Source organism: Ipomoea triloba, chromosome 3 (assembly GCF_003576645.1).
Source record: "Ipomoea triloba cultivar NCNSP0323 chromosome 3, ASM357664v1".
NCBI lineage: Eukaryota > Viridiplantae > Streptophyta > Magnoliopsida > Solanales > Convolvulaceae > Ipomoea > Ipomoea triloba.
In genome coordinates, this window is record NC_044918.1 from 4,789,110 (window position 1) to 4,804,125 (window position 15,016).

The 15,016-nt window shown below is 38.2% G+C and overlaps 4 protein-coding genes across 5 annotated transcripts; 3 read left to right on the forward strand and 1 right to left on the reverse strand.

Moving 5' to 3' along the window:
• Window positions 1–494: 494 nt before the first annotated feature.
• Window positions 495–3,256, forward strand: LOC116011848 (NEP1-interacting protein-like 1). Its single transcript, XM_031251266.1, has 5 exons — window positions 495–1,048; window positions 2,002–2,180; window positions 2,392–2,475; window positions 2,589–2,756; window positions 2,883–3,256. Exons 1-5 carry the CDS (start codon window positions 775–777, stop codon window positions 3,003–3,005), a joined length of 828 nt encoding a protein of 275 aa, XP_031107126.1. The 5' UTR covers window positions 495–774; the 3' UTR covers window positions 3,006–3,256.
• A 761-nt stretch (window positions 3,257–4,017) lies between these two features.
• Window positions 4,018–5,623, forward strand: LOC116013299 (protoporphyrinogen oxidase). The gene has a single exon (XM_031252976.1). The coding sequence runs from the start codon at window positions 4,056–4,058 to the stop codon at window positions 5,532–5,534; it is 1,479 nt and encodes a 492-aa protein (XP_031108836.1). The 5' UTR covers window positions 4,018–4,055; the 3' UTR covers window positions 5,535–5,623.
• A 22-nt stretch (window positions 5,624–5,645) lies between these two features.
• LOC116013300 (probable serine/threonine-protein kinase PBL11) lies at window positions 5,646–9,175 on the forward strand. The gene is made up of 8 exons (XM_031252977.1): window positions 5,646–5,765; window positions 6,561–6,879; window positions 7,018–7,218; window positions 7,316–7,384; window positions 7,494–7,562; window positions 7,652–7,714; window positions 7,802–8,124; window positions 8,491–9,175. The coding sequence occupies exons 2-8, from the start codon at window positions 6,696–6,698 to the stop codon at window positions 8,968–8,970; spliced, it is 1,389 nt and encodes a 462-aa protein (XP_031108837.1). The 5' UTR covers window positions 5,646–5,765; window positions 6,561–6,695; the 3' UTR covers window positions 8,971–9,175.
• Window positions 9,176–10,104: 929 nt separating this feature from the next.
• LOC116013470 (probable protein phosphatase 2C 60) lies at window positions 10,105–13,501 on the reverse strand. 2 transcript variants are annotated; one of them, XM_031253250.1, is made up of 6 exons: window positions 13,291–13,501; window positions 13,075–13,141; window positions 12,110–12,533; window positions 11,570–11,937; window positions 10,928–11,164; window positions 10,105–10,639 (listed from the first exon to the last, which is right to left on the reverse strand). In XM_031253250.1, exons 3-6 carry the CDS (start codon window positions 12,426–12,428, stop codon window positions 10,364–10,366), a joined length of 1,200 nt encoding a protein of 399 aa, XP_031109110.1. In that variant the 5' UTR covers window positions 12,429–12,533; window positions 13,075–13,141; window positions 13,291–13,501; the 3' UTR covers window positions 10,105–10,363. The 2 variants fall into 2 exon arrangements, with proteins under 2 accessions (XP_031109110.1, XP_031109109.1); XM_031253249.1 differs by having other exon boundaries at window positions 11,570–11,940.
• Window positions 13,502–15,016: the final 1,515 nt, after the last annotated feature.

The following is a 15,016-nucleotide window of genomic DNA, read 5'->3' on the forward strand; positions in this document are numbered from 1 at the left end:
GGAGGGAATATTTATTTAGACTATCGTTTTTAGACAAAGTATTTTAACTCGATTTTACAAAGTTGCAAACATTTATTTTAGTGACAATTATAGTGAATTTTCTATATTACCTTGCATTCATATGCTTTGAGTTACATATTTAAATAAACAAATTTGAGATTCAATTACCTATATATGAACTTCTCGTATATAATCTTGCATTGATATACTTTCAAATATTTATTTAAATATAAATATCAGATATTAACACATTCGCGCAATGAGCATGGAAAACTAGTTATTATTATTATAAAATTCATGTAAGATTGCTACATAAATATAAACTGCATCATCAATGTGTAATAATACTATACGAAATATGAAGTTAATTAATGATGATTATAAAGAGAAAACGAGTAGGCATGTGATGGCTGATACTGCGGACCCATCAGACAAAACGAGTCCCCAAAATGGTTTGATTGTCAAAAAGAAGCTTCTCTTTCTGCCAATATCTCTCTCTCTCTCTCTCTATCTCTATCTCTCTCGTGCCTTACAAACCTTTTGCCCAACAAACCATTATTTTTACTCCATGAAACACCCTTCGTCTTTGACAAGGCTATAAATGCTAGAGATAGCCCTTTTTTTCTGTGGTTTCTTTTCACCTTCTCTTAGCTACTAAGGCACACACATTTAACCATCGCGCTTTATATACATACATACACAACCGCACACACAAAGTATTTATATAACACCAAGATTTTATATATATATACATATATCTCTCTCTCTGTATAGATGTGCGTACAAGGTTGTTTTGTCGGAGCCTTGAATTTGTTTGTGTTTATTTCCAGAGGGCAGTTCTTGAATTGTAGGGAAATAGGGAGAGGAAGAGGAAGAGATTCAATGGACTTTTGCACATACCTATCTCGTGCTTTGCCTTCTTCTCCTGCGTTTGCTTCTCTTTCTTTTGGGAATTTGGCTGATAGGGCCAAGGGATTCTTCACCCTTGCCGTCTCTACCGTCATTGGCAATGTCTTCTCCTTCATTTTCACCTGCTTCTTTGCTGTCGGTATGTTTTGCGGTTTTATTTTGGAGATTCGATTGCTCAGAATTCTTGATTTGTTTATGATTAGGGGTTGCATATTCTCAATCTGTGATCTGGGTTGTTTGGATTTCGTTTGCTTTGATTATGAATTGAATTTTTGTTCTTGAAACTCCAGTATTTGATTCAGGATGGGTTTCCAATTGTGGGGCCTTTTCGATATTTAGTAAAATTAACCAAACAAGGAAGAATCTTTTTCCAATTAGGTGCAGCTTTTAGATGTTTGAAAAACTGAGCCAAAAAGGGAAGAATCTTTGAAGTTATCTGCCAAACAAAAATACAGAAAGGAAGAGTCTTTTGAGATATTTTCCAGACATAATAAAGTTAGATACTTTGGAGTTCAAACACAAGTTATATCATCGTACCTTTTGGTTTCTTTAAGAATGTTCAAGGTTGCATATGGCATGCTGCATTTATCCTTATTATGTGGATGGTTGTGTGTTGAAATTTTGTTTGGGTGACGAGAAAAACCCACAACCACTGCTCTGAGGGCGTGTATGGGTAAACATTTTACCTGCCTTATGATCTTAGCAGGCAAAGGACCAAAGGGTATATTAGCGTAGGTTGTCCCATTAGGCAAAGGACCAAAGGACCTGCCTTATGATCTTAGCGTAGGTTATCTTAGCAGGTAACCAGCTCAAACCAAAAAGGTCAATTAGATGCTCCCATTAGGATTTGAATTTGAAACAGCCCGACCAACTTGGTTGGGGTTGCTCCCGTGTGTTGAAATTTTCTTTTGTGGAGAGGTATCCTTTGCCTTAAAGCAGAAAGGCTTGGTTCCACTGCATTTATCTTTATTATGTGGATGGTTGTGTGTTGAAATTTTCATATGCGGAGAGGGGCATCCCTTTTCATATATCAGAAACTGCTTTGAATATTCATGGCTGTTACTAATCAAGGAATTGGGTTTGTTCTGGCAGTTGGAACCTTGTTAGGAGCAATGACTGGAGCTCTGATAGGCCAAGAGACGGAGAGCGGCTTTATTAGAGGCGCTGCAGTTGGTGCTATCTCTGGAGCTGTTTTCTCTCTCGAGGTCTTAGAATCATCAATGCTGCTGTGGCAGTCAGATGAGTCCGGGATCGGGTGTCTCCTGTACTTGGTAAGAAAACACGACTTCTTAGTTCTGCGTTGTGATCACTGACCACTAGTGTGATATTAAGCGGCTTGTGTAAGTTGTGGACGTTTTGGATCGATGGCTAAACTGTACTCTTATGTAACGCTAATCTGAGCTAACTTTGCATCTGTTTGTTGCGTTTCAAAGCTGTTGGTTAGTTTTATTCTGAGACATTGAATGATTTGAAACTGTACAGATTGATGTGATTGCAAGCCTGCTAAGCGGTAGACTTGTTCGTGAGCGTATTGGTCCTGCAATGCTGAGTGCAGTGCAGAGTCAGGTATTGGTTTATCATTGTATCACCGTGGCGATGCCAAGCGTACCTAGATAGACTTTAGGTGGAAACTAGAATTTCGCTTCCATTTACTAAAACGTTCTTGTGCTGCTGATCAGATGGGAGCTGTTGAAACCACATATGAAGAGGCGTCTAACATCTTCGACACAGGCGGGGCAAAGGGCTTGCCGAGGGATTCAGTTGAAAGGGTTCCGAAGATTGTAATCAGCAGCGACAACAATGTGGATGCTTCAGGGGAGAGAGTCTCTTGCTCAGTTTGCCTGCAGGTATGCAACTATTTACTCGTTCCCGTTCCCGTGAACTTTATTCTGCCTATATCTCTGATACCAAATTGAATGATCTGTTTCGGTTTAACTAAAAGCGTTTCGATATTACCATTTTTACGCGTTCAGGACTTTCAAGCCGGGGAGACGGTTCGGAGCTTGCCGCAGTGCCACCACATGTTTCACCTTCCATGCATCGATACATGGCTGTTGAGGCACGGTTCTTGTCCATTGTGCAGAAGGGATCTGTAGAGTTTGTAGTCCCTAAAGTGAAGTGTTTGTTTGTAAATATAGAAAAAAGTTGTTTCATTTTCTCCATATTTATACTTGGTTATTATAGGGTCTTTTTTCTTCCTTTTTCTAATTCATTTCAGCCTTTTTATCAGCACCAATTTTCCAGAAAGCCTATGTAATTAATCCTGAGTATTTTAGTACTCGAATTTCATCATTGTAGTATTGTACCTGACCATCCTCCTGTATAAAAAGTTTTTTTTTTTTTTTCATGCAATATCTTTGATTTACAGGAAAGCCCGCAGACTGCAACTTGAGGAGTTAAATTTAAAATTTTGTGAGCACCAAATTAATTGGTTGATCAGTTTAATTGGAGTTGTCTAACATTTCATAGTGTATCTATTCCAACTCCCATCCATGTTCTCCTTGTGTAAAAAAAGATACTTTTCTTAATAAGTTTATTTTTAGTGTATTTAGTATACTTAAAATTTAAAATGAATGTGTATCAAAATATATTGAGTTTTTTAAAAATAAACTTGCAGTATACTAAAAATGAATTTGTATGATAGTAATTCGCTTTGTAATGGTGAATTATGTTCCATGGTATAACAGTTGATGCTAGGTAAAGCAGGGTCAACCACTCAAATATAAGACTTTTGCTTAAACTCAAGCTATACAAACAATTTTCTTTTACCAAATTGTTTAACCATCTAACATGGCAATATATAATTCATATTTGATTAGTAAGTATATTTATTTTTTAATATAGAATGAGATCGTACCCATTCACAATAATTAATGAATAATAATAATAATAATAATAATAATAATAATAGTTATTATTATTATTATTGCGGAGATTTTGATAAAAATTTTATAGTTCCTATATTAATAACTTATATCCTATTGTGGAACTTGATGAAATGACAATGATATTGAGCAAAACAAAAATTAAAATGAATAAACAAATGTCTCATCTTTATTGCCTGGAGATTCCTGCAGAGGATCCAGGCCGCAGTGGATAAACTAGAATATGCAGATTTCAAAAACTTGCATTTTAGTTATATCCAAATGCCGCCGTGTCTCAGCTTCTCCACCGCACCTTCATCTCCCTTCTCAGGAATCGTTCCCTCCACGCGCCACCGCATTAGAGTTCACAGGCCAACCTATGCATCTGCACAGGTTTCTCTGGACGCGCCGCTGTCGAACGAAACCTCGCCGTCCGACCAGAACAAAACCGGCGTCATTGTGATCGGCGCAGGACTAGCTGGCTTAGCGGCAGCGACTCGTCTCCGAGCTGAGAACGTCCCTTTCGTCCTCCTAGAAGCTTCCGACGGCGTTGGAGGCCGCGTTCGCTCCGACGTCGTCGACGACTTCATCCTCGATCGCGGGTTTCAGATTTTCATCACGGCTTATCCCGAAGCCCGAAGGCTTCTTAGCTATGAGGCGCTAGACCTTCGCAAATTCTATTCGGGAGCTCAGGTTTACTACGGCGGCCGTTTCCACACCGTCGCGGACCCTCTCCGCCACTTCTCCGATGCCTTAGGATCCCTTGCGAACCCTATCGGCTCAGTGGCCGACAAACTTCTCGTTGGATTGACTAGACTTAGGGTTTTGACTCGGCAAGACGATGAGATTTTGACTGCTGATGAGGTTCCCACTATCAACCTCTTGAAAACCATAGGGTTTTCGGATTCCATGGTGGACCGGTTTTTCCGGCCGTTTTTTGGCGGCATTTTCTTCGACAGAGAGCTCGGAACGACGTCGCGCCTCTTTGATTTCATCTTCAAGTGTCTCGCTCTCGGCGAAAACACGCTTCCGGCCAAAGGCATCGCGGCAATCCCGGAACAATTGGCGGCAAAATTGCCGAAAGGCTCTGTTTGGTTAAATTCACGAGTAGCTTCCATCGATCTGGAATCGACTTCGGATTCGAACCCCGCCGGGATGCACGTGACGTTAGAAAACGGAAAAACATTGAAGAGTGAGCTCGGAGTGATTCTAGCAGTGGAAGAACCAGTGGCAGTTAAACTATTGGCAGGTAAATTGGCGGGAGATAAACCACTTCAACTAAAGAAACCTGTTAGGAGCACTGTATGTATATATTTTTCGGCGGAGCAGGACAGAATTCCAGTTAAAGAACCAGTTTTGTTCCTCAACGGGTCGGGCAAAGGCATTGTAAACAACATGTTTTTCGCGACCAATGTGGCTCCATCTTATGCCCCGACAGGGAAAGCTTTGGTCTCAGTGTCTCTCATTGGAGTGTATGATGATGTTGCAGATGAGGATTTGGTGAATCTTGTTGTGAAGGAGCTTTCGGGTTGGTTTGGAGAGGCAGTAGTTCAGTCATGGACGTATTTGAGGATGTACAGAATCGCGTTTGCCCAACCGAATCAATGCCCACCCACAAATCTGGTTAAGAACCCAAGATTAAGACCAGACCTGTATATGTGTGGTGACTTTGTGACCAGTGCTACCTTTGATGGAGCTTTGGTCTCTGGAAGGAAAGCTGTTGAAGCTTTGTTAAAAGATAGGGCTTTTGTTAAACTATAGTTCATTCAAAATTTCTTAAATTTGTCAAATGTTGTGTGCAATGTACATTACTGTCTGTTATCCAATGTATACACAAAAATTTCATGAAACACATTTGTAGTTCACTATGATGTCAATTCTTTTGCCCTGCATTCTTCAGGAACTTGAAACTAGTTATGGGGAGATGTTATGTATTTACTGCAGATCTAAGCTTGGGGATGAGATTGGCAAGATTCTGCAAATTCCTTACACGTAAGTGCTGAACCATTTAGGTTCTTGTTAATCTGGCTTTACACTATGGAAAGAGTCAAGATAATACATTGTTGAAGTTTCTTATATGTGCCGATTGCCAGTTTTTGACAGATTTAATACCAGTTTTCATAATAGGAATTGAATTTTAATTTTTAACTGTTGTTGATCTTTACAGCTTTGTCCTATTCAGATCTATAGTATAATACTATAATTGGTACCGTTTTTAGTCAAGTCATATGTTTTACTTTGAGTTCCTTTTTTAGGGGATGGGGGAAGATGTTTTTATTGGTAAATAATCAGCAGACAGCTCTGTGATAAGGACTCGGAATCAGAATATTAAATTTTCTTTGATTATTAAGAGATCAATGATCTTATAAGGCAAATAAAAACGAGGTTACTTTCGTGATGATTGATTCAAGTATATAACACAAATGTGTAGAGCATAAAATATATGTTTCTAATGCTGCCTAGTATCTAGTCATATTATAGTTGGAGATTCCTATCCTGTTATATCTCATATTTAATATTCAATGCATGGGACATATGTTTTTCTATCCTGTTATGTCATGTTTTGGATGCTTGCAGTGTGTTTCTTGTTATGGTTTGCACTTTTTAATAGGAACATCATATTGTTTTTTCCCTTCTTGGCAATATATGCCGGCTGCAAAGAAGGACCAAGTCAGAAATGGCAAGGATAACAAATGTATATCTAGGATTCTAGGTAGCCGGCAAAGATACCAATCTCTGTGCAGGATTGCATGAATACCAAGTCCTAACCGAATTTTCCCTCCTCAGTCCTCAAGTTAACCTGGTTAATGGACGGGTCATCAAAAGCCTTGCGGTAATGCAGTAAATTGAAGAAGTGGCGATGAAGCAGAAGGCCAAGGACGTTAAAATCTTGATTTCCAAGACTTGCCCATTCTGAAGACGATGGCATATAGTCAAGCTTCTTCACCTCTACAGTCTGAGAGTCGTCAAGGTTCTGTTTTTAGCAAGAAATACATATGGGGAGGAGTTATCGTCGCCATATCAATGTTATTTTTTGTTGGCTCAATGTTCTGCTGCTTTAGGAAAAAGCTTTATGCAAACTGCAGATCACGTAGGAAACAAAAAGGCAAGTGAAATACACAAGAAATCAGTTGTCGATTGCAACTGGTTCTTAATTTGCAAATTTCTTTATATCGTTCATGCACGAGTTGTACAAATAGTTTCTTTTATATCGTTCAAATACTGACAATTTCTGAATGATTAGGAGCTCTAAAAGCTGAAGAACTAATGCTAAGGATCTTCCAGCTGGAAGAAATACTGAAAGCAACAAACAATTTCAGCGAAGATTGTCTGTTAGGGACTGGTGCATTTGGAAATGTTTACCAAGGAACGTTTGACAGAGAGATATTGGCTATCAAGAAGGCCCATAGTGAATCCTACATGAGCACCGAAGAATTCATTAACGGTAAGCTGAAATTAACTCTCGTGTCTGACATCTCTAGCAGCAAATGCTGTGTTCAAACTGTGTAATAACTGATCTGTCTAGAGCTTCATTTAACCAGAAGTCAGGTTACTTGCGAGAGTTAAGCATGGGAACCTTGTCGGTTTAGTTGGGTTCTGCGAAGAAGCTGGTATACTCATAACTAACCTTTAATGAATTCAAGGAGACCGAATTTACAGGTCATTAGTTAAGAAAATCGAAAAATGATTGTCTTTGATACGTTATATTGCCTGCAACAGGGCCCAAGGGAGCAAAGATACTGGTTTATGAATATGTTCCCAATGGTTCACTGCTTGACTATATTATGGGTAACGTTCTGTATCGAACTCAGAAACTCGATGCTGTGACATGAAATAAAATTTTCCATGCTTGTTCTGAATTTCCATATTTATTGTAGGAAGGGGAGGGAAGAGCTTAACCTGGAGACAGAGAGTGAGCATAGCCATTGGAGCAGCCAAAGGTGAAGTCTATGATGGGGTAATGTGATTGATTGATTAATCCAACAGCAGACGGCAGTATTTGAAATGTGTTAATCTGACTATCCCAGGAATAGCTCATCTGCACGAAGGAATCAAGCCGGGTATAATCCACCGGGACATAAAACCAAGCAACATCCTAATCGGAGAAAGCTTCGAGGCCAAGGTCTCAGATTTTGGGCTCGTGATATCGGGTCCTAGTGGTGATCAATCCCATGTCAGCTCTCAAATCAAAGGGACACCAGGGTACCTCGACCCGGCCTATTGCTCAACTCTCCATTTGACTCCATTCACTGATGTCTTTAGCTTTGGAGTCATATTGCTGCAGCTTGTTGCTGCCAGACCTGTGATTCTCTCAACTAAAGCCCATCCCAATCACCATATTATTGACTGGGTATGTGCACACCTGCAATCTCCATTCTCTACTTCAAGATTTAGGAGTTTCTTAATACCCTTCTGTTGGGCTGCGGCTCGGAGAGCCAAGTCCAGCATCCTGCTATCGAAAAGTGACGTTGACTGCTACGCAAGTATAATGAAATAAAGTTACGCTGTCATTACTAACTATAGCTTTTAACGTAATGGTAAACTCTTGATCTGACCATTGGTATCAGAGTAGAGCCGAGTCAGCATCCTACCATTGAAACGTGACGTTGACTGTTACGCAAGTATAAAAAAAAAAAGTTGCGCATCTGTTACTAGCTATAGCTTTTAACGTAGTGGTAAGCGCTTGATCCTGACACCTTCTATGCTGAAATTGCAGGCAAGGCCTAGCTTGGAGCAAGGCAAGGTCGAGGATATTGTTGACGTTAACCTTTTATTGGAGCCCTGCAACATGGAGATGATGCTGAAAATGGGACAACTAGGCCTAAAATGTGTGGTGCAAGACCCCAAGCAAAGGCCAACCATGACACAAGTCTGGCAAGAACTAGAGGCAGCTCTCAACTTGGTTGACAATGCCATACATAAACAGCCTTCACACCATCTCTGCAGACCAGCCAGCAGGTCAAGCCAATTGACAGAAATCTGGAACCAAGACTCAACACAGATCTCCTCTCAGAACTCCATTAGTATAGATGCCATCCAACTCCAAAAGTTTTACATAGAGATGGATAGCTTATCCCACTTTCCAAGTGAAAATTTGGGGTGGCTGGAGAATAAGTGTGCAGATGTTGATGATTATGATTCTCAGAATCTTAAGGAAACTATTATAGCTGTGGAAGACTATAACATGCATCGTTAAACATCATTTCTACTAAGAAGTCTGTGAGACTATGTTTCTCTTGTACATAGCTTGGTATCTATGGTGTGGAGTATTCTGTTGGTAACTCAAACACTTCTGGTTTGAGTTTCTTTAATTCATAAATTGTATCATGAGTTTTGATTCATCAAGTGATGAATTTTTATGTGGCTTTTCACTAGATTTATGATAAATGCTTTTTAAATTCTCGAGTAATATCTTGAAAATTTTTATACTCCGTAATAGTTTTCATAAGCTTGTTAGTATTAAGATAATGATTTTGGACCTCCTAACTCTCTAAAATATGCATGTAAACTATGAAAAAAGAAATTCTAAGAAAATTAATAATGGCAATATACCACATGTACCCTATACCTCAAATTATTGAGTAACTAGCAATGTGACTTTTTGCTATATTTATGATAAATGCTCTTTAAAGTCTTGAGCAATATCATAATTGTATGCATTAAATGAAGTTTGCCTTGTGATCATAACCGACAAAAGATCAGACGGTCAAGTTTAAAACCTCAATTACTTAATTAAATTATTTAGAGTAATCCTTGATTTTAAACCTCTAAAATTTTTAAAATATGCATGTGAAATCTGGACATTATTTTTTTAGAAAAACTAATAGTTGCAATATACAATCATTATACCGTGGATCACTGGCATAATGCTGATTTTAAATATACTACCTAAACGTGAACATTCAATACATTAATAATAAAAATTTAATATATTAAAAATAAACATTTATCAATAATTTATATTACAATGTGAACAATAATTGACAATATAATTTACCGACAACATACCACATCACAATTTGAACCATAATTTACAGTATAATTTACCGTAAACCATAATTCACAGTATAATTTACTGACAACGTACCACATTACAATGTGAACCATAATTCGCAGTATAATTTACCGATAACATATCATATTACAATTTAAACCATAATTCACAGTATAATTTACAGACAACATAACACATATACCCTAAAAACTAAATCTACACCTCAAATAATAGAGTAACTAAATTAACGCCTTACTTTAACCATACCATTGAGGGATTAAAAGTGTTGTTTTCGTTGAAGGGAGAAAAGAGAGGGAAATAGGAAGAAGCAGACAATTAAGCATCTCTATCTCAAGAAATCTCTATTATATCATTCAACTTTGGGTGATGAGACACTAAAGAAGACGCCGCGGTTCCAAAGCTAAAAAAGCATTACATTTTACAACAAAAGAATTAAGATTAGTTGCGACCTTCTCTAGTTTTTTTTTTTTTTTCTTCTTCTTTTGATTAACTAACCAAAACACGGATGTTACAAAGGACACTGAAAAGGGGTGTTGTATACCACATAGGAAAAGGTTTTTTGTTGTTTTTCTGTCTAGGATGCCCCGAGCCCCGTTGCCACAGCAGCACCACAAGGAGCCAAGGATTTTGCCGGCAGGGTGAACCCCCCGCCTCTCACGGATAGCGTCGGGCCTCTTAGCGAACTGGCTCTACTCACGAGGCTCGAGTCCAGGAACAAAACTACCACGGTGATGTCGTCATGGAAGTGCCTGCGCACCCCCCGGTCTATCTTCTTCAGATCAGAGTACCTCATCTCTCGTTTCTTCGCTGCTTCTTGCAGCGCAGCTTTCACGAGCCTACGAGCACTTCCCTGCATCGAAAAACCGGGCAGCACGAGAAACCGACAAACCGTCAAACAGTCTATTAGGAATGTGTCGAGCTGAGAACGTTGTGTAATAGACTAATAATTCTAAGAATTCTTTAGCAAAACACGTAAACTTTTTGGAGGGACCCTAATTAAATCTAATTCATGTTTTTCCCTAATAAACACAAACGTGACAATTGAACCGAGTGCAGCAACTCCTAAATTCATACCAATTTTGAGGGAAAAATATAAGTTTCTTAGAATGTGTAGAATTTCGAGTAAAAGAGCGCTTACATTTCGAGTGCCATTCTGTACAATATCAACCGCCTCTTGATTGCTGAGGTGTTCCCAGAGACCATCAGATGCAAATATGAGAAATTGGTCATGCGGCTCAAGTTCGTGCACCGAAATCGACGGCTCTGAGCTCAATATCGGCCTGTCAAAGGGCTCCCGCAAGCGAAATTTGGCGTACAAAGGCTCCTTGTTGTACTCAGCCTTTTTGAGGTATAAATCGCCAATGGACCTAGAAACCTGCAAATAGAATTTCACCACCGAGGTAGCAAAGCGATTGAGGTATTGCACTAACGCCATATATATGATACAAAACTCAGCAGTTTATGGCATTTAGATGAAAGTCAAAACATTAAAATTTCAGAGCAAAAATTAAAGCCGAAGAAAGGAATATAGTAGTAGTTGAGGCATTGAATGCTACAACTAGCATCAATACTTATTAGATATCTTAATGAAAACCATTATGTTTAACGTTTTGAGTAAAATATTTATGATTAAAAGAGAAAGATTCAGAATCTTTCAGGATAATCGACTTTATTTGTCACATAATCTATCAAAATTGCAACGAGCTTCTAGTATGCAATTCACTCTCTTATGTATATAACAACTGGAATGAGCATAACGAACCCAATTAACGAGACTTACCTGTATCAAGCCCTTAACCCGCCATACATTATGCTTCAGAACAACAATCTGTGAATCATCGGGATGCATTGAATGCAGCTCCTGTCGAATAGACTCTATACTCGCGTTATGCTCAGTCGAAAGTTGGATGGCGAGAACCTCCCCCGTTGCCTTCACAAGCCTCCCCATGACAGCGCGTGAATCTCCGAGATTAGCAATGTAAAGGGTCCCGTCGCAAACAATCCCGACAAGGCAGCAAGATCCTACAGCAGCCATCTGCGGGTTCATTGGCCACTGTTTGGCAACCAACGAAAGAAACCCCTCTTCTGTTGCCTGAAATGCTTTCCGAATTACATCCACTGACATCGCGTTTTGCTCTGCTGAAAACCCTGCTATATATACACACACACGTAGGAGCTAATAAATCTCGAAGTACAAACTGAAAGACCGAAAGGTTTAGAACAGCAATTTTATTTTGCAGTAACTAAAGACTTAAAAACGAAATAGAAGTATAGAACAGTCCACATAAAGGAAATTTGCTCATTTAAAAGGCCTACGTACTCTTGAGATTTTGAAAAAGATGATCATTGATGTAGCGGGACGTTTCTGGTCCTCCATGGCCATCGTATATTCCTACAAACGTTCCAAACGGGCCAGAATCAAGCAAGCTCAAAGAACCAGACTCAATCTGGCTTTGATCCTCTAGCAAATTGTTGGCCTGCACAACGGCCATCGAGAAATCCCCAATAAGATGCTGCCCGCAATCCTTGTACCAAAGAAGCCCATCTTGCCTCCCAGCAGCTTCAGAACCCGAATGCACATGGGCATCAGACGACGGTCGCCAACAGGCCTTCAGGAAATTTATCAACCTCGATAACATCCCTCATTTCAACCCTGATTACCACCAGTTCATCAACATCCAAAACGGATGCAACTAAAATCTTCTCAGCCCTAATCTCTCTTACCCTACAAATCAAAAACAACACTGAAGGGAAAACAGGTTAAAACACAAACCCTGCAGCCCTAATAACCATGAACCCGAAGAATCACTAAATTGAAATCACTAAATTGAGCAAAGATGATAGCTTTATCAGAAAGACCAAAAAAGCATTTAAATACACAGCAGCTTCTCAAACACAAAAAAGCCTAAAAATAAAAAAACTAGTCAATTTCAGCTCCAGGAAAAGTAAGCAAGACTTGTATACATTCAACCTCCAAGACTGCAACTTTGAACAGTTTAAGACATCAGCAGTGACAACAAACAGTTGTGGGCAAGAAACCAAAACGTCAAACTTCCCCATCTCTATCCACACTTAAGAACCAGTCAATTCTAAGGTCATACAATCAAACCCCACTAAAAACAAACCAAAACAAAAAAGGGAAAAAAAAAAAGAAAAAAAAAAAAGCACAGACACACAATTAGCAGAAAAACACACATAAATTTGAAACCCCATAGGAAAACAAATTTGCAGGTCTCTGAAAATGGAGTACTTTTCAAGAACATAGAAAGAGGGAAGAAGACTCACAGCAGTGTGATTACTGATTACAGCCCCTTTATTCCATGTATTGCAGTCAGTTACTGAACCTTGCCAACTGAAAAAGGAATGAGATCTGAATCAAACTTAGGAAACTATGAGTTTCTCAAAGGGTTAGATCTATAGATCCATCAAACACCCACTTTCATATATTCACTAATATACTCAACACTCATAAAATACAGAGAAAGAGAGAGAAAATTATACTGCAAATTCCCCTTCTTTCCTCTGATTCTTGTTTTCCTTCATTGAACCAAGAAAGAAGATAAAGGTGGCTCCTTTCTAAACCAGTGTGTGTGATTGAACCAACTCAATAACTCTTCTGTGTTTATTACTACTAGTTTTTGTGTATTGCCTTTTTCTTTTCTTTTCTTTTCCTTCTTTCCTTCTCTCTTATCTCTCTCTCTACTTTCTGGTCCTTCCCAGCGGACAAAGACCACCTTATATACTCGTCATTGGGAGTAATTTCCATTTTACAAAATATATTTTTAAAGAAAGTGTATCGAAATATGTGTAATTGCATGAATTATAATGTTTCTTGAAAGTTACTCTTAGGCCCTTTTTTCAGAAAAAGAAAAAAGAAAAAAAGGGAAAAGAAAACCAACAAAATCCATGGCTGAAAGCCAGCAATGCAAAAAATGGGTTGCGCTGTGGTCCACATCCAAATTAAACCAGCAAAATATACAACAAATAATTGTTTATGAAATTAAGGGCAGAAAGTTGGATAGAAAGTTGAAAACTATTAATTGTTTATTTGTCAAAAACCCCTCCACTTTTTCACTATTTATGCTGTTCGTCCCCCATTTGATGAAAATCACTTTAGGTGGAAAGTTCTAAGCTAAGATCATGTTTGCTAATTTTGTCAAAAAGATAACTTAAGATAAGGGTAAATTTGTAAATATAAGATATGTATTCTCTCAAGAGATGATTTTTGACCCAACATAAGAGTGATTTGGTAATTTTCAAGGGAATTAAAGGAGAAAAATAATTACAATTCTTTTTGAGATGAATAATGTGGATTGTGAAATTTAAATTTTAATGTTTGATTTGCGAGAATAAAATTACTGAAAATTTCAATTTCATTGTTTGGTGTTCATAAAAATTGAAAGAAAATACGTAGTATAAATACCAAAATGTACATTATTATTAATATTATTATTCTTAAATAATAAGTAAATTTGTTTTAAAACTATAATGCTATGCAATTGTTATTTGGACAATTTGGATATAAACTTGTATCACTTACTAAAACATATTTAATAGCCCCCACAGTTAACCATGCAATGTTAAGCTTCATAAGCTCACATCCAACAAACTTCATACAAATAAAAGTACAGATTAAAACTTTGTTAAACATAATAAAATGTTCGACTTTTTAAATGCTTACATTTAAAAAATATCATAGAAGAGTAATTTTGTCTCAATGATTTTTTTTTTAATATTAGAAAATAGAATGGTAATTTTGTCTCAATAACAGGGAGACATGGGATTTTAATTTAAATGAGAGAATTGTAATTTCGGGGAATTGCAATTCTCTCCAACCAAACAAAGGAATTTGATTGCCTTTGAAATGCTCAAATGTGGTCGCGTCTTTTCGTGCAATCGATATGGTATACACCACTAGTGTTAACAAAATACATCACTAGTGTTAGGAAAATGTACAACAATGAAAATGCACAAAAACAACCACATAACTCTCCTGTCCCGAATTGTGCATTTTCCGAACACCGTGTGGTGTATATTTGCATACCTAGTGATGTGTTTTTTGGTGATGCATATCTAAATACCTAATGGTGCATATTTGTATGGTGCATTTCCTAACATTGAGTGATGTATTTCATTAGCACTAGTGGTGTAAACTGCACGGGAAGGCGCGATCACACCTGAACTCTACTCAGGACTGATGCCCAAGTGAAAACTGATGCCCAAGAAA